The 22,905-nt window shown below is 47.6% G+C and overlaps 1 protein-coding gene across 1 annotated transcript; it reads left to right on the top strand.

Moving 5' to 3' along the window:
* Positions 1 to 631: 631 nt before the first annotated feature.
* GPR45 (G protein-coupled receptor 45) lies at positions 632 to 10,943 on the top strand. Its single transcript, XM_058667454.1, has 2 exons — positions 632 to 642; positions 8,665 to 10,943. The coding sequence occupies exon 2, from the start codon at positions 8,778 to 8,780 to the stop codon at positions 9,894 to 9,896; it is 1,119 nt and encodes a 372-aa protein (XP_058523437.1). The 5' UTR covers positions 632 to 642; positions 8,665 to 8,777; the 3' UTR covers positions 9,897 to 10,943.
* Positions 10,944 to 22,905: the final 11,962 nt, after the last annotated feature.

Here is a 22,905-nt window from a genome sequence, read left to right as displayed (position 1 = left end):
AGTTTTGCTGCAGGCTAGTTTGTCCAGCTGACTGTTGATGGAGCTCGCACATGGTGGTAGAGTTTTGGTGTACAGCAAAGACAGAATGCCTACGGATCCCTGCCTGATGCCCCTTGAGCAGGAGACTCCAGAGGGCACTGAGAACCTGCTGTGCTGGCCAGGAATATAGTGGAGTAGATGGGGCCCCCTTACAATCACATTCACTTGGAGCCTTTGCAATATGATCAAGTCAAGACAAGGCCATGGCGGATTATGGTGGAGCACAAATTTGGTGCTTTTCTATAAGGAAAGAAGAGGACAAACCGAGACACGGAATGCCTGATGAAGAAACAAATGGAGACTGGGAGTGATGTAGGGCCAAGCCAAGGAATGAACAACTTGACCAGGAGCCACCTGATGCTGAGGAAGGTAAGAGAGCACTTTTTCCTCGAGCTTTCAAAGGCCATGTGGCACCGCTCAGGGCCATGTGGCACTGCTCACACCTTGATTCTGGACTGCCGGCTGCCAGAACTATAGAGAATAAGTTGTTGTTGTTGTTGACTCAATCCCCCATGCTTGTAGTAACTTATTCAGCCATCGGAAACCAACAGATTTCCACAGAAGCAGCAGCCTGCCTCAGCTGGGCTGCAGTGAGGTCAACAGGTGCTTAACACCACAAAGCTTTACAGAAAAGGACGAGGAAGACAACAAGGATGAAGCAAACAATACAGTAACAATTTCTCTAGTAGCAAAGTCACACTTGTCAGCACTGCACAGAGCCAACAGCCACGGACAATGAGTACTGCTGCTCTATTTTACACATCAGGGAAAAGAGAGTTAGAAGATAAGAACCTTTAGCTAGTCACATCGGAAGAAGTCAAATTTTCACCCAGATGCTCATTGCCAGCATTCACCATCTGCAGCACTCTCGTTCAAGGAGCAGATCTTCCTGGATGAGCTTCCAAAGTAGCCTTCTAACGTTAACCTTTTAGTAGTGAACCTTGAACCAAGTGCTGAATCTGAAGTTTTTGTAAAAATATATTTTATTTATTTAAAAGGCAGACTGATACAGCAAGAGTGGAAGAGGTAGAGACATCTTTCATCCTCTGGTTCATTTCCTAAATGGATGCAACAGCCACAGCTAGACCGACTAAAACAAGACTCCAGAAAGTCCCTCCAGGTATTCCATGTGAGTGGCAGCGGCCTAGGCCCTTGGACCCTCATCTGTTGATTTCCCATGCACGTTAGCAGGACCCAGCCAGGATTTGAACCATGCTCTGATATGGGATGCCAACCAACATCTCAAGCACTCAAAACACACAGTACCACACAGCTGCCCCTGAGGGCATTTACATGATCATTTGATGAGCTCAGTCACTGGACACCTCCCCTGGAGTTGGGGTTATCTGGTTACTCAGCAAGATGGACTGTCCATGCCCAACATACTTTTCCCTTCGTTTTTATCTACCCAAAAACCACCTTCTTCCTTAGCTTAAAAAAATGTATACTTTTTGTTTTAAAAAATGACTTTAAAAGTAAAGATCTTGATGCCAGCAGAGTGGCATATCAGGCTAATCCTCTGCAGTGCTGGCATCCCGCTTGGACACCAGTTCAAGTCCCAGTTACTTCGCTCCCTGCCACTGGCCTAGCTTCCAGCGTTGAACCAACTCCGCTCTGGCTGTTGCAGCCATTGGAGCAGTGAGTCAGGGGATGAAAGAACTCTATGCCTCTCCCTTTATTTAACTCTTACAAGTAAAATATTTTTTAAAAAAAAAAAAAAAAAAGGTAAAGGTCTTGCCAACTGATTTTTATGAAAGCAGACTTTATTCTGCTCTCTTATAAATCCATAGTTTTATCTTAATAATGGAGTCAAGATGAAGACAGTCTTTTCAACCAATGGTGCTGGATCAGCTACACACTCACATGTAAACAAATGCAGACACAAAACCTTAGAGCTTTCACAAAAACTAACCCAAACCGGATCAACAGACATAAATGCCAAATGCCTAGAAGAAAATCTGAATACCTTGGATTTGGTGATGACTTCATGATACAGCAAAGAAATGATCCATGAATAAAGGACTCAAAGTTTTATGTCCACACAAAAACTAAACATGGAAGCTTTTGGAAGCTTTGTTTACAATTTTCTACACCTGGTAATGATCAAGATATTGTCTTAATCTAGTCAAACTACTCCAACAAAATACCATAAACCAGGTGGCTTATAGACAACAGATATTTATTTCTTGAAGTTCTGGAGTCTCGGAATCCAAGATTAAGCTACTGGCAGATTCGGTGTCTGTGAGGAGCCACTTCCAGGTTCATAGAGAGAGCTGCTTATGTGTATGTCCGTGATGACAGGGAAGAAGGGTCACCTACTGGCCTCCTTTAGAGGGTGCTTAGTCCCACTCATGAGAGCTCTTCCTCCAGGCCACAGTCACCTCCCAGAGGCCCTACATCTTACCATCACCTTTGGGATTAGAACTTCAGTAGCACACAACCATTCACACTCGGTAGCAGTGCGCTTCAGTAAGTGAATTGATAGCTGTGGCACATCCAGAAGATAATTATTATTAAGCAATATCAAGCTATTAAGCCACGAGAAAACATGAAAGAGAGTATTGTGGGTGGGCTGTTTCCAGGTTCTTTTCTCTATGGTAAGAAGGAATTCAAGGTGCAGATGTAGACTGAAATCAGCAAAGCAAGACTTCTGTGTACGCCAAGCAAGATGAACACTCAGGAATGAGTGCAGGCAAGCTCAGGAGAGAACTTCACTAGACAAGATTAAGAATGAGAGCTGTCCTTTGCTATGACCTGGAGGCATATGGTGTCTGGGGAGGGCATAGTTAAATATCCAAAGTTTTATGTATGTATTTATTTATTTGAAAGGCAGAGTTACAGAGGAAGAAAGAAAGACAGAATTCTCCCATCCACTAATCACTGTCTTACTAGCTGCCGCAGCTAGGGCTGGACCTGGCTGAGTTCGAGCCTGGAGCATCTTCTGGGTCTCCCATTTAGGTGGCAGGAGCGCAAACATTTGAGCCACCTTCTGCTGCTCTTTCCAGGCCATTAGCGCAGAGGGAGCTAGATCAGAGAGGAGCAACCAGGACTTGAAAGGGCACCCATATGGAACGCTGGCACTGCAGGTGGCAGCTTAACATGCTGCTCCACAGCGCCAGCCCCATGAATCTCAATTTTTATTTCATGTTATTGCCTCAATGGAGATAAGCATTCAAGGCAGTGTCATAACAGTATCCAAGTGAGAGCGTGGATATACATTCACACGTCAGCATGGGCAAACTCCCACAGAGGCATACCTGCTGTGAGTGGGCCATAGGGATGCCCATAAGGATTTAGGGGAGTAGGGTTTAAAGGAAGCCAGAGAAGGCTCCATATGCAGGGCTCAGAAGCCAACAGGGAAAGAAGTCCCAGCCACACTATCAATCACTTTCCTGAGGGAAGTCAAGTGTGTGCAAGGCTGTCTGGGGCTTTCATGAGGTCTCCACACGGAGGTGCACTTCAAAGTGCCATCATGGCATCTCCTCTTTCCTGGTCACTGCTGTGCCACAGACGCACCTTGGTAGGGTGGCCCTGCCAAACTGATGGGAAAGGGGATGTCGTTACAATGTGGGGTCATGCAGAAATGGTGAGAAAACATTCCTACTCAACTGTTCCTACCTAGTCTTCTTGCCTCGTTTCCCACTATCCCCAGAGTTGGTTGATTCCTAGATGGGGAACCCACGGGGGTGGAGGACTGGTTGTGATTTCCAGGTGAATAAGTGCCCATCACCTTCCTAATCTGTAAAGAGCCATGCACAGGAGGGTCAAAGGAGAGAAGCTAGGGTAGCCGTTGCCACCCCTGGGGACGTCTAGTCCCCAGTTGACTTGGCAGGACAAGGATCCCCGGGCCCCACATCAGCTCCCAGCAATGCTGCTGCTATGTCTAGGATGGCTCTGAGACTTTGCATCAAGCAAGTTTCCCAGTGAAGTTGATGCTATAGGCCCATGGAGCAGCCCTCAGAACCTCCCAGCTGAGGGTGGACACATGCAGGTAATACTGCCTGCGATGCTGACATCCCATAAGGCTTGGCTTGGAGTCCCAGCTGCTCCACTTCTATTCCAGCTCCCTGCTTATGGCCTGAGAAAAACAGCAGAAGATGGCCCAAGTGCTTGGGCCACCGATATAGGAGACCCAAATGAGGGTCTGGATCCTTGGTTTTGACCTTTCTCAACCCCAGCTGCTGCAGCCATTTGGGGAATGAAATACTGGATGGAGGATATCTCTGACTCTCCCTCTCTCTGTAACTTTGACTTCCAAAATAAGTTTTTAAAACATTAAAAAAAAAACACTAAGCTGTATAACAGGCTCAGCCTGGTCCCTCAAAGCACATGTGAAACTTTTGCCATTGCTAAGAATGGACAATCAGAACTTGCTTCCCAAAAGGCTTCCCAAATCTGGTCTGTTTAAAAACTTCCCCCAAGGGTCTTGCTTGAGTTGAGAAGCAAAATATTCAGATCCCTTTGAGATTGCTTCTCTCAGAAGCTAAAACACATGGCACAGCACCTGTGTCTAAACACAGCACTTGATATATTGCTTTTGGCAGCTCTAGCCTACGTTTTCGCATTGCCAATAAAGTTATTGCAATTGAAAGAGACCATCTGTGTGAGAATTTGTATCAAAACAACAGGTGACAAGGTGGAAGGTAATGACAGAGTGAAGCCATTGCCCCAGCAAAGAGCTATTCCTGGCTCTCCCATCTGCCTGCATTGACTTCATTTCTTAGGTTTGGCAGCTTGGAACCAATCTGCTCTTTGGGAGCAAGGATTGCAAATCCTGTATAACAAACACCAATTGGTTCCCAGAAACAATATTGAAGATGTTGGAGAGTCTGTCATATCCCCCCGCCCCATTTGGTTGAACTAGAATGAAAAGAGTGAAATTAAATCTTAACTGGATGAACAGATGTAGGTAACAACGCTTACGGAAAATTCTAACACTGCTAGTGAAAATGTGGCTGTGCATGTCTGAGTGCTTTGTAATGGTCGGAAAGTCAGCTCTCCAAGAGCTACTGGCTGCATGGTGCGCTGCGTGGGCCTTTTGTTTTCTTGTCTGCAGTGGTGGACCTGCCCCATGAGTACATCTGGACAGAGACTGACCAAAGTCAAGGTGCAGGAAACATCTGCCCAAGACAGACTCATTCAAACAGTATTTTAAAAATATATAGGGCCCAACGTGATAGCATGGTGGCTAAGGTCCTCAGCTTGAGTATGCCGGGATCCCATATGGGCACAGGTTCTAATCCCAGTGGCCCTGCTTCCCATCCAGCTCCCTGCTTGTGGCCTGGGAAAGCAATTGAGGATGGCCCAAAGCCTTGAGACCCTGCACCCACATGGGAGACCCAGAATAGCCTCCGGGCTCCTGGCTTCAGATTGGCTCAGCTCCAGCCATTGTGGCCACCTGGGGAGTGAACCATCAGATGGAAGATCTTTCTATCTCTCCTCTCTGTATATCTGCCTTTCCAATAAAAATAAAATAAAATATTTTATATATATAAAGTATGTACATTATATATCTTTATATATTTTTATATATTATATAATATATATTTGTGTGTGTGTGTGTGTGTGTGTAAAAAAAGATTCATTTTACATGAAGTTCAGGCTGTTGGCATTTACAAAACTTAGAGGGACCCTCAGTAAATGCCCTGACCGCACTGTAAGTGCCAGTGGAAGTTTATATCACAGTTGGTGGAATCCCAGGTGAGACACATTGGTCTTTCTGGCACTGGGAAGCCCCCAGCCAAAGGACTCTTGAAGAACAAAACAGTCATGATCACACAACTTGGCGAGAGAATCCATGGGGAGAATGATCCATGATGTCTACCCCAGCCTCAGGTCATAACCACGATCCAAATACAGGCACCACTTGTCATACAAGAAGAATCAGCATTAAAGAGAAAGGAAAAGATAGAACTTGGCGCTGAGTCTAGAGCAGGAATGGGGAAACCTTTTCTGTCAAGGGCAGCTAACATATTTAAAACATCATTAGCAAGCCATACAAAATTATCAACTCAAAAATTTAGCTTGCTGTAGACTTTTGAATTTTGGGTCTCATCTGTGGTTACCCTGGCAGAGTCAGACTGAATGATTTCCAGACCTTCGATGGCCTTTGACCCAGATGCTTCCCACCCCTCAGAGGAACCAGATCCAATTCAGAAAGGCAAGAGAAACTAAAATAAAAAGATTAATAACCTCAGAGTTGCAAGACCAGAATGCACTCATATTCAAGAATGTCTGTGTATAAGACACAGACAATAAGAATTCCAATGTTGCCGAAATTGGAAATCAAGTTGATCAAACACCAAGTCTCACTAAAGAGTAAATGAGTGCTAAAACCAGAGACAGATTAAAAAGAAGAAGAAGAAGAAGGAAAATCTACAACACAAAGATGAGGTCCAGCGTCTGATCAGCTTCTGTGTCCCTCACATAGATTGGAGGGGAGGAAACTGAGATGCGAGAGAGAATTTTCTGTGGTTGACAGAGAGATGGCTTTGAATTTGAGGAACCACTGAGTGACTACCCAATGTAATAAGTGGAAGAAACCCAACCCCGGGTGCATTTTGTACATATTGAGAAGAAAATGTCAATTTATCAACTTTCCATGAGAAAAGCTTGCCACCCATGAAAGAATAAAATTTATTTTAGCCTATTACTAGCAACAACATCAAGTGCTAAGAGAGCCAATGACTTCCAACCTCAAAGGGAACATCTTTTCTATCTTAATTTCATAGCCAGTCAAAATTTCAGTCTTTGGGAAAGCAGAATAAAAATGTTTTTCAAAGATACAAGGACTCAGAAGGCTTACCTTCCTTGAACTCTCTTTACAAATCTTTTCAAGATGCTGTTGTCTAGCAAAGAGAAGGAAACTCAGAAAGAAGATGCCGAAGAGTGCAGACCTGGAGAGGAGACAAAGGTTGTAGAAAAATTGCTTTGAAAAAGAAGACCATTCTCAAAGAGAAAACCTAACCAGAAAATCAGACAAAGATATGTGATGATAGGGGAAAAAACGAAGGCAACAACAAACTCAAGAAAAACACATAGAGCTGTACAAGTCACAGACCACCTATGAAATAAACTGTTACACAGCACATGTTTAATCTCAAAATTTGGATTATTTCAAGAAAATAGGTTTTGCAGATGGCATGGTGGTTCAATGGGCCAGTCCTCCTTCCTGTGGTGCCAGCATCCCATATTGGCACCAGTTTGTGTCCCAACTGCTCCACTTATAATCTAACTCCCTTCTTGTGGCCTAGCAAAGTAGTGGAGGATGACCCAACTCCTTGGAGCCCTGCACCCACATGGGAGATGTAGGAGGAAGCTCCTGGCTCCTGGCTTCAGATCATCTCAGCTCTGGCTCAGCCATTTGGGCAGTGAACAGGTGGATGGAAATTCATTCTCTCTCTCTCTCTCTCTCTCTCTCCATCTCTCCCCTCTTTTCTCTGTAAATCTTTCAAATAAAAATAAGTAAATCCTTGAGAGAGAGAGAGAGAGAGAGAGACGGAGAGAGAGAAAGGGGAAAACTTTCGGGAGGATATATACTTATGCCCTTAGGGTGGTTGTGGCTTTGTGGTGTATTTTTTTAAAGATTTGCTTATTTTTACTGAAAAGGAAGGTTTACAGAGAGAAGCAGACACAGAAAAGCATCTTCCATCCACTGGTTCATTCCCCGAATGACCGCAATGGCCTGAGCTGAGCAAATCCGAAGCCAGAAGCTTCTTCCAGGTCTCCCATTTAGGTGCAGGGTCTCCAGACTTTGAGCCATTCTCTACTGCTTTCCTAAGCCACAAGCAGGGAGCTAGCTGTGCCAGCCCCTGTCACAGGTCTGGGGGCGCAGCAGAGACTCACACAAAGACTCTTGCTTCTATGGAGCTGGCATTCCAATAAAATAGACTGATGCCAGGCTTCAGTCTTCCAGCTGCTTAAACTCAAGTTCTGACATAAATGCTTATCACATACAGGCTGATGATAAACCTTGAAGTTCTCAGTCCCCCCGAGTGGAGCCAGTTAGGTTTCTTGGCTGTTGGACAAGACCATGATAAGATTTGTGAAAACACAGCTTTGTCACAAAGGGTAAATAAAAGATTCTCCATTCTAGAGTTCGACAATGAAAACACCCCTTAAGAATGCCTGATTATTGCTTCCAGGAGCCTCCACAGTTACCGAAGTTTGCAGCTGCTCCAGTCCCTTATATACAAGGGCAGTGTTTGCATAGCACCTGTTCATAGTTCCCCATACACTTTGTACCATCTCTAGGGTGCTTGTAACATCTACTGTACTGTAGGAGCCACTTAAATAGTTGTTCTCTGCTTTGTTTAGGGGATGACGAGAAAAAAATGCTGTACCTATTCATGAAAGATTATTTGTTTTTCTGAATAGTTGGTCGCATGTACAGACGTGAAGCCTACAAACAGGGAGATGTGCTGGTACCTGTAAAATGTACAGATGTGCTCTCTGTGAGGTGTCTGCAAAGCCCTAACTCTCTCCTCTTGCTCCAGGTTCTGTGTTGAAATAGGAAGCTGCGGGCATAACCGTCGCACCAGAGTTGAAGCAGATGTAATTGATGAGTCACAGGTCCCAGCTAGTGCTGCCAAAGACCCTTCTCCAGATCTTTCCAGCACCCTGGAGACCCCCAGATGTGAAGGGCGAAGATGCAGCTGGCTGATAGAAAACAGCAGCTGCCCAAGCGCTGAGGGGCTCCCTTGCAGCCAGCTCTGCCCACCTCGGAGGGTCTGTCCACAATGGCTTGTAACAGCACGACCCTCGAGACTTACGAATACTTGCTGCTCAATGCCAGCAATGGGTCGGACCCTGGGACTGCGCCCCTACCTGCTCCACTCAGGATATCCCTGGCGATAACGATGCTGCTGATGATCATAGTCGGTTTCCTAGGCAACACTGTGGTCTGTGTCATAGTGTATCAGAGGCCAGCCATGCGCTCCGCCATCAACCTGCTGCTGGCCACCCTGGCCTTCTCTGACATCATGCTGTCCTTATGCTGCATGCCTTTCACTGCCATCACCCTCGTGACCGTGCGCTGGCACTTTGGGGACCATTTTTGCCGCCTGTCAGCCATGCTCTACTGGTTTTTTGTCCTGGAGGGTGTAGCCATCCTGCTCATCATCAGCGTGGACCGCTTTCTCATCATTGTGCAGCGCCAGGACAAGCTGAATCCCCGCAGAGCCAAGGTGATCATCGCAGTCTCCTGGGTGCTGTCCTTCTGCCTCTCTGTGCCCTCCCTCACAGGCCAGACATTTGTGGAGGTGCCCGCACGGGCGCCACAGTGTGTGCTGGGCTATACCGAGCTCTCTGTAGACCGTGCCTATGTAGTGACGCTGGTGGTAGCTGTGTTCTTTGTGCCCTTTGGGGTCATGCTGTGCTCCTACCTGTGCATCCTCAACACTGTTCGGAAGAACGCCGTGCGCGTGCACAACCAGTCTGACACTCTGGATCTTAGGCACCTCACCAGGGCCGGCCTCAGGCGGCTACAGAGGCAACAACAGATCAGCCTGGACTTGAGCTTCAAAACCAAGGCCTTCACCACCATCCTCATCCTCTTCGTGGGCTTCTCGCTCTGCTGGCTGCCCCATTCCATCTACAGCCTCTTGTCTGTGTTCAGCCGGAGGTTTTACTACAGCTCCTCCTTTTACAGCACCAGTACCTGCATCCTGTGGCTCAGTTACCTCAAGTCTGTCTTCAACCCCATTGTCTACTGCTGGAGAATCAAAAAATTCCGTGAGGCCTGCATAGAGTTGTTGCCCCAGACCTTCCAAATCCTTCCCAAAGTGCCTGAGCGGATTCGAAGGCGAATTCAGCCAAGCACAGTCTATGTGTGCAATGAAAACCAGTCTGCCGTTTAGCCCAAGGCTAAAGGGGCAGAGGAGGATCAGTCAGCCCAACCTCTAGCAAGGAGTTTGTCAGTCCTTCCTGGTACTTGAGTCAACACGTGCATTGTGTGGTGACCACTGAAGCACAAAAGGACTCATTGGTTGACAGAGGAACAGTGCTCCCAAAGCCCAAAATTCAGCAAGGTGAATTGGGAGCCCTGTAGGGTTGGGCAGGCATTACAAAAGTGGTTGAGGCCAAATGGGCATGGAGTAGGGGAATGCAGATGTGGGAGCAGAGAGCTAGAGAAGAGGTGAGAGGCAGTGAGGAAAGCTGGCTGGAGATGGGGCAGGAGGAAGGTCTGGTTAAACAGCACAATGCTACCCTTGATATCTGCTAGAGCAACCCCACGGTGCCATCATTCTGATGGGAGAACTCCTAGCAGGTGCCGTTTCATGGATGGTCAGCATCCTTTGAGGCTTGTGTTCTTCAAAGTTATTCAGTTTTGTGATGTGCGAGGAATCAGCAAGCTTCTTCGTGTTGGTCAGTTGTACATTGCTGGTCACATCAAATCATCCTTTCTAGAAAGAAACCAAAATCCCACAGGCAAGTAGAATAAGTCCCTGGGCTCTGGAGATCCCCAGTGTGGTATGTGGGAGACCTCAGAGGTTTGAAGCTCAGAAGAAATTCAGAGTAGCTCAGTTTAAATTGAGAAGCCCACGCATGTATTGTGCATGCCCTCAGTCCCAGCCTTATACCTGGCTGAGCCCATCAGACCCAATGCTCCCCATCTCTTTACTTCTACCGATCACCACACCTCCCTTTGGTAACACCTCATGCATTTCCAGTGTGCTTGAGGAATTCATCCAATTAGTATCTGTAGTGACTTGTTTTGGCGTCAGGAGCCCTCCATCACTGGCTTTGTTTACACATTTCCTCTGCACACCTGGGGGCTCCAGAGTCTATGTGAGGCACCAGATCCACTCCATCCCATGTGCTGCTGCAGGGGGCCCCCTCGACCTCTGTGTTCCTCCTACCTCACTCAGACCTGTTGCTGCCATCTCTGCACCTGTCCTGGTCCAGGCTGGCAAATGCAAATACTTAGAGAAGACTTCCCTGCTTGTGCCCTACACTTGGCCTCCAATGCCCGTGGCTACGCAAAGTCATCAGGAACTTCCAAGTTGGGAAGTGACTTCTCTGAGCTCAAGATATCACCTTGAGTCCTGTGAGCTCTCTTTGCTGATCTGGACAGAGTGGGTAATTTCAGCACAGAGTCAGGAAATCTGATTCCAGGTCTGACTGTGGCAGCAACCATTGGTGTGACCTCGTTGCACCTCACTTCTCTGGGCTTCAATTTCTTCATCTGCCAAGCAAAAAAGGCAGGTCTGGATCGCCGATGTCCTTACAATCCCTCAAGCACTCTGATTCTAAAACGGGTGTTTTCTACCCATGTTCACAGGAGTCCCTGCATTCGTGTGTTGTCCCATGTGATGAGCATCTATTAAGTGCCTACTAGATGTGAGGCACTCTAGGGGAGACAGGGATGAGCAAAGCCTGGGCCCCGCCCAAAAGTTGCCCCATTTATCTCAGGATAATGGTAACTCTGTCCAAGAGCACAGAAGCTCCAGTGTGGCTTCCTTTCTGACTGCCTTTCAGGGTGTATGAAGAGGGCAGCTCCCCACCCTCAGCCTGTCTTCCCATGGGAGTGATGACGGAGCCAAGGTAATGGAGTGAGGGGAACAGCATAACTCACATGAACCTAAGCCCGAAGGAGAGTCTGTCCAGAAAATCATTGACACTTGTTCTCACCAATGCCACCCTCTTTGTATACCCACGTTTGGAGAGGGAGAGAGAAAGAGAGCGAGAGAGCGAGAGAGTGAGCGAGAGAGAGAGAGGCAATTGCGATGAGATTGATTGGAAACGGTCCTGTTGATTTTGTGTTCAGCATGCCCCCAACAAAGCCTGGATTTGCCTTCAGTACCCATGAGGCGGGGTTGGTTGCAGGGTCCCATGGTGTCCCCCAAGGAGACCAAGTCCATGAGCACCTCCTGTCAGGTGGGCATTTAGGAAAATTTTCTTCAGGAAACTTGAGCAAAGGAGAATCACAAAACTGAATGAATGAAAGTACTAAAATCTGCATTAATCAGTGTCATATGATGTGTGTTGGACAGTAACATGTGTTTCAAAGTAATAATTTTGTATATATTTTAAATAAAGTATTACTGCTCTTTCGGCGTACGTTTGGGTCCATTTTTTTCATGACTGTCATCTATCAGAGAGGAGGATTTATTTTGGCTTTTAGCTTCCCAATTCGCAGTCCGAGACTGGGTAACTGCTTGGGGTTCAGGCATTGGGTGAGGCCGGATGATGGAATATCATATAGTGAATCAGGAAGCAAAAAGAGAATGTATGTTGAACTTGACCTGTATATACAGCCCTCTCTTGAAAACTGCCTTTCAGAGTCACAGCCCCAGTGACCCCAAAACCTCCTATCAGCACTACATCCCACATGCCATAATTGGGCAGGCCTCCACCCATAATTAACTCATCGTTGCATTAGTAGTCAACTAAAGCTAAGAGCTTGGCCTGAGTTTGGGGAGCCACTTCTCCTTCACAGCTTCACAGGTATTTATAAGCCCATGCTCTTGCCAGAACTCGCATGCAGCCCATGAATAATAATGCCCAGCACCTCTGTCATTCATTCTGTTGCTGCAATAAAATCCATTAAATTGGCAATCACAAGCCTTAGAGACACATCTCTTCCTGGTTTCGGAGGTTGAGGAGTTCAAGATGAAGGCAAGGCAGATTTCAACGCTTGTAGATACAGCCTTGTTGCTGCTTGCCCAGAAGGCACCAGGGAAGGGAGCTCCCCAGCCTCTTTCATAAGAGTACTCATCCCATCCCATGACTTACCCCTCCCCAGAGGACTCCAGTCTTCACACTGTCACTCTGGGTGTTGGGTTGGAATGAATGCCTCTTGACAGAACGCCAACATTCTGGCTGAAGCAATCCCCTTTGATGAAACAAGTTCAGTAGTCTGCATCCTGGAAGTCACCTCTGAAGCTGAAAAGACTAAAAAAGTGTTTCAGTGACAGCCAAGGGCTTGAGCATTTCTCCTCTTCACCCTGTTTGCCCTCACAGCCCTGCTGAGTGATTTCAACCCCTTGGGTTCCCGGGACTAGCAGTTCTCCACCCTCCCGGTTCTCTCTAACCTTGCAGAAATTGCCAACCTGGACGTCTCGCTTCGAGTGCAGACCAGGTTTTGGTGTTCTTCCCCAAGGCTCTGTTTCATCTGCTTTTTTTTTTTTTCCCATTGGGATTCACTCAGACCTTGAGCCTCGCACCTGGATTATTTCTGTGGGGCTTGGGCAAGAGACAAAGACCTGCTGATGTGTTACTAACTGACTCCCAAAGCAAGGGAGAGTTTAAATTGGAAAAAAAGACATAGCACAGTCAGGTCCACAGGATCCTAAATCCCCATGAAGTCCCCAAAATCCAGATACTTAAGTCCCTTAGGTGACCTGACACGGGATCTGCATAGAACTTCCAGACACACCTCCTGTCTACTTTAGTCATCTCTGTATTACTCATGATTCCTAACACAATGTAAATGTTGCATCACCAGTAGCTATGTCATATTGTTTAGACAATGATAAGAAAGCAAACTTGCACATGGTTAGCACAGGTGCACTTTTTTGAAAGGTTTATTTATTCATTAACCTTAAAAATATATTTTATTTTTGGGCCTGGCGGCATGGCCTAGTGGCTAAAGTCCTCACCTTGAATGAGCCAGGATCCCATATGGGCGCTAGTTCTAATCCTGGCAGCTCCATTTCCCATCCAACTCCCTGCTTGTGGCCTGGGAAAGCAGTTGAGGACGGCCCAGGGCCTTGGAACTCTGCACCTGTGTGAGAGGTTCCTGGCTCCTGGCTTCAGATCGGCACAGCACCGGCCGTTGCGGCTCACTTGGGGAGTGAATCATTGGACGGAAGATCTTCCTCTCTGTCTCTCCTCCTCTCTGTATATCTGACTTTCCAATAAAAATTAAATAAATCTTTTAATACATGTATATATATTATTTTTGTGAAAAGCAGTGTTACAGAGAGAGACAGGTAGAGCTAGAGAGATCATTTCATCTGCTGGCTCCTTCCCCAAACGGTCATAGAGCCAGGAGATTCTTCTGTCTCCCCCATAGGGGTACAGGTGTTCCAACACGTGAGCCATCTAAAAGTTTCATTTATTTATTTGAAAGGGAAGGAGTGAAAGACAGAAAGACCATCCATCTGCTGGTTTACCCCCCACCTGACCACAATGGCCTGGCTGAGTCAAGCTGAAGATAGCAGAAGTCAGTTACAATTATGTTACGCGGAACTCATCTTCCAGCTCCATGCTTTGGAGATTTGTATTAACGCATAATTAGCTGTTAAGAGTTTTGAAAACACTGTACATTTCTATACAAGGTATAATTTTTATTGTTTTGTAACTTATTCAGCTTGATAATTGGTTTTGATTTGGTGAGTTGATGACACAGCATAATATATTTACTCAGTTTGAAACTATTCATTTCTACACACTATTTTTTTTTAGTCACCTACTAAAGGAAACATACAATACTACTTGTGCTGAAATTTGAGAGAAATTTAGGTCCTTAAAAAATGGGGCCTGGTGCAGTAGCCTAGTTGCTAAAGTCCTCACCTTGCATGCACCGGGATCCCGTAGAGGCACTGGTTTATATCCAGCTACTCCACTTCCCTTTCAGCCTGGGAAAGCAGTCAAGGTGGCCCCAAGGCCTGGGATCCTATACCCGCATGGGAGACCTGAAAGAAACTCCTGGCTTCGGAGCGGCTCAACCCCAGTGGTTGCAGCTACTTGGGGAGTGAACCAGTGGATGAAGGATCTTCCTTTGTGTGTCTTAGTCTCTCTAAATCTGACGTTCCAAGAAAAATAAACATTTTTTAATGCTTATTTTGGTTTACTTGGCTGATGCTGCAGTTGGTGGACATGATTAACATTAGAGGTGCTAATACGCAATGAATGCATTGGATTTAAGAAAATGATCACTTTTTTTAAGCTTAAAACGAAAGCCGAATTGTTGAACTCCAACGAGACCTACCATGTGGGTGGTAGCAGTCCAAGAACTTAGAACGTCGTCTGCTCGCTTCCTAGGTTGCTTAGCAGGGAACTGGATTGAAAGCCGAACAGCCAGCGGTTGAATCGGTGCTCAGACACGGGATGCCAACATTGCAAGCTAGCCCTGCATAGGAAGCTTTTTCATAATATTTCTCATTCCTGGTTGATTGGAGCTACAGATCCAGAACCCACAGATAAGCAGGGCTCCCTGCAAACCCTCACATAGTCACCCTAATTTTGACAGCCCCTACAAATCTACCACCTTTCCCTCTTGGATCTGGGTCCTTACAGAGCAAACAGAAGAAAAGTTTCTTAGAATGTTCTGACAGCCAAGATGAACAAGAAAAATCCAGGCCAATTCACACTTTGCATTCCTGAGCCCTGGGTGTATTTTATCTGCACATATTTCCCAGCGAATTATTTGTGGGCCCAAGCCCTTCACCCTGCAGGGTTTCCAGTACTGCTCAGTATCCCTGATGATGCACTCACAGCTCCTGCCCTCCGAGTCCTTGCCCGGTTTGGGACAGTGAAATGTGTGCTCTGGAAGGAAAGAATCCAAACGTCAGGGCTGCTTCTTTTTGCCTGTGATGTCAGGCAGCTCATAGTCTCTGTCCTACCTTCCTTGTCTTTGAAATGATGAAGCTATTCGAAGCTGCACTGAAGGGTAAATGAAATGTTTTTACAGGTAGGCACTGAAGGCACCTAGGCAGTGACTATGATGGGTATACTGCCTACCTGCTTAGGTGCCAAGCAATGCCTTTTTTGAGCAAAGGTAGAACTTTACTTTAGAAACAGCTGTTCAGTTCTTCCGAGGGAAAAAAAAAAAACAAGCGAAAACCAAAGCAAGCCATTCTGTTGGACATCTTCTGATGTCCAGTGTCCACGTGGAGGTGGTGTCCAGGTGCAGGTGGTGTCCACGTGGAGGTGGTGTCATCGCACACAGGTTGAGTGCACGGCTCCCGAGACAATTCCTATATTGTCTGCCAGTCTGTAGCAGATAAGTCTGACCAACAAGCTATAGATTGTGATTTTTTTTTTCAGCTCTCCCTCTTTAGGTTTGATTAATTTTCTAAAATTGCTCACAGAACGTAGGGAAACCACGCACTCCTGACCTTTTATTTTCCAGGCCCTTACGAAGGATGCGAATGAAAGAGATGTACAGGGCAAGATCTAGGGAGGGGGCAAGGGGCTCCCGCACCCTCTCTGGGAATGCCCCCCTTTCACACACCTGGTGTGTTCAGCCCATCCAGGCCTCACCCTCTGGAGGTTTTAACCTAGATCCTTCATTATGCAGGTGTGGTTGAGTAGGCCTTTGGCTACTGAGATCAATTCAAACCTTCAGTTCTTCTTGGGAATCTCTTGGGGTGACCGGTCCCCTTCCTGAAGCTGCCAGAGAACTCCAGCCATCAGTCCCTCCTCAGCAGACACGGCCTTTCTATCACTCTGAAGATTCCTAGAGTGTAGGAGCCGTGTATCAGGAACCAGCAGCAGTGACTAAGCTTGTACTTATGACATCACAATAACACAAGCCATGTTCATATCCTCGCAACGTCTAACACTTCAGGGTCCATTTGACAAGTCTACAACTCCACTAAGGTCACGAGCATAGCTGTGATGACAAAGAATCAAATCTTGCTCAGTGGCCTCTCACCTGCGTCTGCTTATCCCAACTTCAGTCTCTCCCTGGCTGTGTGCTGGTTCCCCAGTCCTGAGAGGGAGTTGGGTTGGAAGCATAGCTATGCCCACTTGCCTGTAAACACCCAGCCCCCAGTGCACACCCACCTTTCTGAGGTCCACAGACTGTGTGGAGCTCAAGTGAGAACAGAAGGACACAGGAGGGAGCCGGGTGGGCTGGGTAAAAGGCTGAGGCCGCGCTAACACAGTGAACCAACACAAAGATGACTTAGACACAGAGTGAGGACAAACCTTGTTTGCCTCAAAGTACAGGGAGGCTAGATGGGCACCTTGTTCTGTGTGGTGGACCAGGGCTCAAGTGCTTTCCATCCAGTCTTATTCTCACCCTAACAATAGTCTGGATTTCCACCGCTTTCATGTTCCAGCTCACGGGGTGGAGAAAGATTACAGCAGAAAATGTACCATAGATGCCCCACATACTCTGTCTTCCATGCTCCACAGTGGAGTCACATGACCACACTTAGCTGCAAAGGAGACTGAGAAGGGAAAGTCCTCAGATGGATGGTCACATGCTGACCTATGGCTTGCCTATCACAGAAGGAGAAAAGGATTGGGCCAACTCCCAGCTGGCTGAGAGACAGAGGGGAACCCTGGCATACACCCAAAATTTAAAGCACTAAATCTATATATTATCAATGAGCCATCACTCGGGTAAAATGAGTGTCTCCACTGCACATCTTTTATCCCTATCCTCCAACATGTAGGGACCCACGTTCAGAGAGAGAAGCTACCGCATGCATGTTTATAAGAAGAGAACGTTGCCAAAATGAACAAATGATGGGAGACAAAAAAGTAAACTGAACATTTGCAGTCAGCAAAAGAACAGAAATCTCTACTTAACACACACAAACACTGAGACCAATTTGCCCAACAACTTGATTATGTTAAAAGAGAAACATCAGGGCTGGCCTTGTAGTATAGTAGGTTAAGTCACTGCCTGCAACACCGCCATCCCTTATGGGCGCTGGTTCAGGTACCAGCTGCTCCACTTCCAAGCCAGCTTGCTGCTAACTGAGAAAACAGCAGAGAATGGTCCAAGCGCTTGGGCTACTGCACCCACCTTGGAGATCTGAAAGAAGCTCCTGGCTCCTGGTTTCAGCCCAGTCCAGTCCTGGCCTTTGTAGCCATTTCAGGAGTAAACCTGCAGGAGGAAGACCTCTCTGTGTGTATCTCCCTCTCTCTGTGTAATTCCTTCAAATAAATAAAATACAATTTAAAAAAAAATAAATGAATGGTGGACGTTGGTTGTCAAAGAACAGGTAGACCAAGACAGAATGTAGCTGGGACTCAGGCTGGCAATTCAATGACTCAAGGTAAGAGAGGGCATGGTGAACTCCATGGGAGGTTTGCAGTCAGAGCCCGTAAGAATGAAAGGAGGTTATGGGCCTGGCATGGTGGCCTAGTGGCTAGAGTCCTTGCCTTGCATGTGCCAGGATCCCATATGGGCACTGGTTCATGTCCCAGTTGCTCCGTTTCCCAGCCAGCTCCTTGCTTGTGACCTGGGAATGGAGTTGAGGACAGCCCAAAGCGTTGGGACCCTGCACGCATGCGGGAGACCCAGAAGAAGCTTCAGGCACCTGGATTTAGATTGGCTCAGCTCCTGCCATTGTGACCACTTGGGGAGTAGATCAGCGGGTGGAAGATCTTTATCTTTCTCTCTGTAAAATTTGACTTTCAATAATAAATGAATCTTTTTTTTTTAAAGAAAGAAGCTTAATTTAAAAAATGAATGGGCCCGGCGGTGTGGCCTAGTGGCTAAAGTCCTCGCCTTGAACGCCCCGGGATCCCATATGGGCGCCGGTTCTAGTCCCGGCAGCTCCACTTCCCATCCAGCTCCCTGCTTGTGGCCTGGGAAAGCAGTTGAGGATGGCCCAATGCATTGGGACCCTGCACCCGCGGGGGAGACCCGGAAGAGGTTCCAGGTTCCCAGCTTCGGATCGGCGCGTATCGGCCCGTATCGGCCCGTTGCGGCTCACTTGGGGAGTGAAACATCGGATGGAAGATTTCCTCTCTGTCTCTCCTCCTCTCTGTATATCCGGCTTTCCAATCATAATAAAATCTTTAAAGAAAAAAAAATGAATGAAAGGATGTTGGATGTAAAAGCATGGTGTATGTGTGTGCACACAGGTGAGAACAGGAAATGTGTGCATGCATGAGGCTGTGTGTACCTGTGTGAGAATGTGTGTGTGTGTGCATGCCTGTGGGTTTGTGAGCACATGCACAAGTGTGTGTGCACGTATGTGAGTGAGCAAGTGTGTGGGTGTATCACTGTGGGCACGCACACCAGGGTCCTCTAACAGAATTCATGTGTTCCTTCACTCACTGCCCGTTATTCCGAGCTGAGAACAAGACGTTCTAGGACTAGAAGAGGCACCGGAGCTAGTCATGGAACAGAGCACAGTACTGACTGGGGCGCAGATAGACTTTACCCCCTGAGCCTGATAGGAACAGAAAGAGCTGGTCTGTATTGGAAATGCTGAAGTGACGCCAGGACTCTCCCTTCTGTGTTCATGAACTTGGATGCACTGTACTGCAGGCTCAGCCTCCTGGGTTGTTAGGGTCGGCTCCTTATGACCCCCAGGCCCCTTTAACAAGAACATATCCCTTGCCCTGGGATCTGTGTGTTCCATTGCTGCTGCTGCTTGCCCACTTCTCCAGTCTTCATTTTTGGAAGGTTTTCTACAGGAAAGCCCTGCTACTCACATGCACAGTCCAGTAGGCATGGGCATCTCTCCCCTCCACCCTTGAAATCCCTGGCCCTCATCCCTGGTATTTACCAGAGGTGGTGTCCCTAAGACTTTGATTGTTTTTGTTACACAAGGAAGGGGTGGCACACAGCTCACCTTGGAAGACAAGATTGAGCCATTTGCATCAGGACAAAGGGAAAGCTTTCTTCGCTTTCAAAGAAGGAGCAGAGCAGGGTAAGATGTTGTCTGCACTAGCAGGCACTTTCTCCCCAAGCCTCCAGGTTGTCTCCGGGATGTCATGGGCCTCTTGAGAAAAGTGCCAGTCTGAATTTCTAGCAAATGCATTTCCCTTGCCGGGCAACGTGTTCCCGTCGGACTTGTACAGGTGGCTGTGGGAACCACTAGGTTTCTCTCCAGATGAGGGTTCTGTCTGTTTCTAACACCATTCTTGAGAGATGAGGAACCATGTTTGTTTGTTTTGTCACAAGGGTCTCTAATTTCTGCTGTGTGTTCACATGAGCCTTCTGTCACACAACTCCTTGTTCCCTGGCCTGGTTTGCTGCTTGAGTAGTCCGTTTCCTGCTGCTAGGACAGAGCACCAGAACCTGTGCTAACTCATTGTGACTCGCTGTTCTGGAAGCTGGAAGTGGAATTCCAAGAGTCGGCACCAACCACTGCCTGGCTTCTGGTGGTGGCTGTGCTCCGCCATTCTTCTTCCAATGACTGGATTCTGTGGTGACTGCTTCACTCCCCAGGGAGCAAGAACTCACACAGGAAGGCCAGGGCTCCACCTTCATGATCCAAACACCTCCCAACACAGCCACATTGAGGAATCAGGTCCCGAATCATCAACTGTGGAAGAACATACTCAACTATAGCATCTGATTTTCTTGAATCATTCCTTTTCCTCACGGAGAAATGTATTAAGCAGATGCAATGAACTCCTTCAACTGATGCAGCAGTAACGTACTCAAGTTTTGGCTTTGTTTTTTAAAATTGTAATCCAATTTGATTTTAATTTTTTTTAATTTTAATTTTAGTTTTAGTAATTTTTTCATAGTTGAGAGGGATGCACAGTGTCTAAGGCAGAGGCCAGGACAAGTGAGGGACTGAGCCAAGCTGAGTCAGAGCAGCCACTGGCATGTGTGTGATCTATGGCTGGGAATAGGCTTGGTTGGGGAGCTAAGGGGACATGCTAACTGGGTTGAGGTTCCCACCAAGGGGCGCGTGTGCTGGAATGGGGGCTGCGTTCTAACTAGGAAACAGTTGTAGTCTCCCGTGGCACTAGTGTGGACCGGGATTGGATGCACCAGGCCAGGCCAGACTCCAACACTGTCTGGTGTTCTGGAGAACCAGGATGGATGTGGGACTGACTAGGCTAGGTCTCAACTCCCTACTGAGCCATGTGTGAGCTGTATGTGGGTATGGACGAGCCATGGCTGGACTGAAACATCCAACAACAAGAACCAGAATGGGTTGAAAGTCAGCCAAGAAAAGTCACTATTCCTGCTAGGACAGGAGGTGAACTGAGTAGGGCAGGCTCATGGACCCCCGGTATACACAAAATCTGGCATTGGGAGGGGTTCTGATGGAGGAGCGTGGACAACTCCTCTGGCAGGACACAATCCCTGCAAGTAAGCGCAAGAAGCATGATAGGAAACAGCCCAGAATAGGCCATGGAAAGTTTCCCACTGGCATACATTTGGCATGGGCCGGGGGCAGACCAGACTGAATCAGCACATGTCATCCATCCACTGGCAAATCCGGACACCAGAACAGAGTGTGGGTCGAGCCAGGTTAGGTCGCAACAAAACCCAGTGCACAATACGGAATGCCAGGGTGAGGTTGCCTGTACTGGATGTGACTGCAGCACCCAACAGCACGCGTGAGAACCAGGAAGGGAGGGGGCAGAGCCGGCAGGGGGATTAAGGGGCTGGTCCCCTCGCCGGACAGCTACCCCCACTGGAGAGCGTGGGCTGGGATGGGGACAGACCAGACTAAGCAGGCCTACAACACCTGTGTGCTGCATGTGGACTAGATCAGGGAAAAGCCAGGCTGGGCTGATTATTCCTACTGGTGCAAGCATAAATTAGAGTGGGTGAGGGTTGTTTGGGCTTAGCCGCAGCATCAGATGGCAGAAGGTGGCACTGGGGGCTAATTCTGTCAAGTCAAACCACAGAACTACCCGAAGAGTGCATAAACCGGGATTGAGAGAGACCTGGGAGGGAAAATAGTGGGTTCCCCCCTCTTGGATTACCACTCCCACGGAAGGGCATGAAAACTAGGATGGGAGCTGGGGTGGCTAGACAGAGAGGCACTCAACAACATCCGTGAGGGCTGGATGGTTGAGTTGGTTAGATGGAACTAAGCTTTAATACCCATTGACAAGTATGAGAGCCAAATGGGATGTGGGACAGACTGGACTAGTCTGCTACACATACTGGCAAACCAGGGTAGGGAGCAGGCCTGGTGGGGGTTATTGTGGGTTGCACCGACTAGGCTGCAGCTCCCACTGGTTGATGTGAGGGCCAAGTACGTGTTGGGCAAAACCAGGCTGGACTGCAACACCCACTGGTTCCAGTGCAAGTCGGGACTGAAACCAGAACCAACCCAGTAATTGCAACCACCAGCTGATCATGGAGATGGACTGTGCTGGGCCCGGTGCTTGCTAGAACATACAAGAATCTGGTCTGGGAATACCTCAAAGTTTCTGCGGGGATCTCCCCAATCGAAATGCTGCACTCAGAACCCTAGCCAAGAAAAAACAGAAGAAAGAACAAGTCAATCAACCACCTCAGCTATATGTTGGCAGCGAAATACTGGGCAAATGAAGACTCTAACAATCAGTGGATTCTTCAACGACCTCACCAAGCTGGGAGTGGCAAAACTGGCAGCAATTCATAACTGGAGAACTATTAAAATCACTTGAGCAAGGATCTCAGAGCATGCCCCACATCTGGGACTTGGGGAGGGTGGGAAACTGGGTGGGGCTTCTCCCTCAATATCCCCCTTTACCTCAGATACAAGAAGGAAACAATATGGACATAATAGTCTTACCCACTTCCCTATAGCCCCTGAACTTTTTTTTTTTTTACCATAACTAACTATGTAAAGATTGTCAACAACATAAATAAAAAATTAAAAAAAAAAAAACCTCCACCAGGCCTTCCCCCAATCCTGATTTTTGCATGCACTGGTATGTGCTACAGCCTAACATGGCTCATCCTGCATCCCATCTGGCTCTCTCACACACCCATAGGTGCTGCAGCTTAGCTCAACCCAACCTATCCCCAGACCCGGTACACATATACAGATGGGTGCTATTGCCTTGACCAGCCTGGCACAGCCCCAACCCTGGCTCTCATGATCATCAGCAGGAGCCACAGCCCAGAAAAGGAGTGCCCACAGTTCCCCTACCAGGTCCACTCCCAGCCCTGGATCTGCATCTGCCAATGGGTACTGTAGTCCAGCTTGACATAACTCAGAGTCAGTCCCAGCACTTGCCAGCAGATACTGTGGCCTAGTCCGCTGG

This window comes from Ochotona princeps, chromosome 8 (assembly GCF_030435755.1).
Source record: "Ochotona princeps isolate mOchPri1 chromosome 8, mOchPri1.hap1, whole genome shotgun sequence".
Lineage (NCBI taxonomy): Eukaryota > Metazoa > Chordata > Mammalia > Lagomorpha > Ochotonidae > Ochotona > Ochotona princeps.
This window is presented reverse-complemented; position numbering and strand designations above follow the sequence as displayed.

Coding starts and splice junctions, on each gene's coding strand:
- GPR45 (XM_058667454.1), top strand. CDS start 8,778: ATGGCTTGTAACAGCACGACCCTCGAGACTTACGAATACTTGCTGCTC.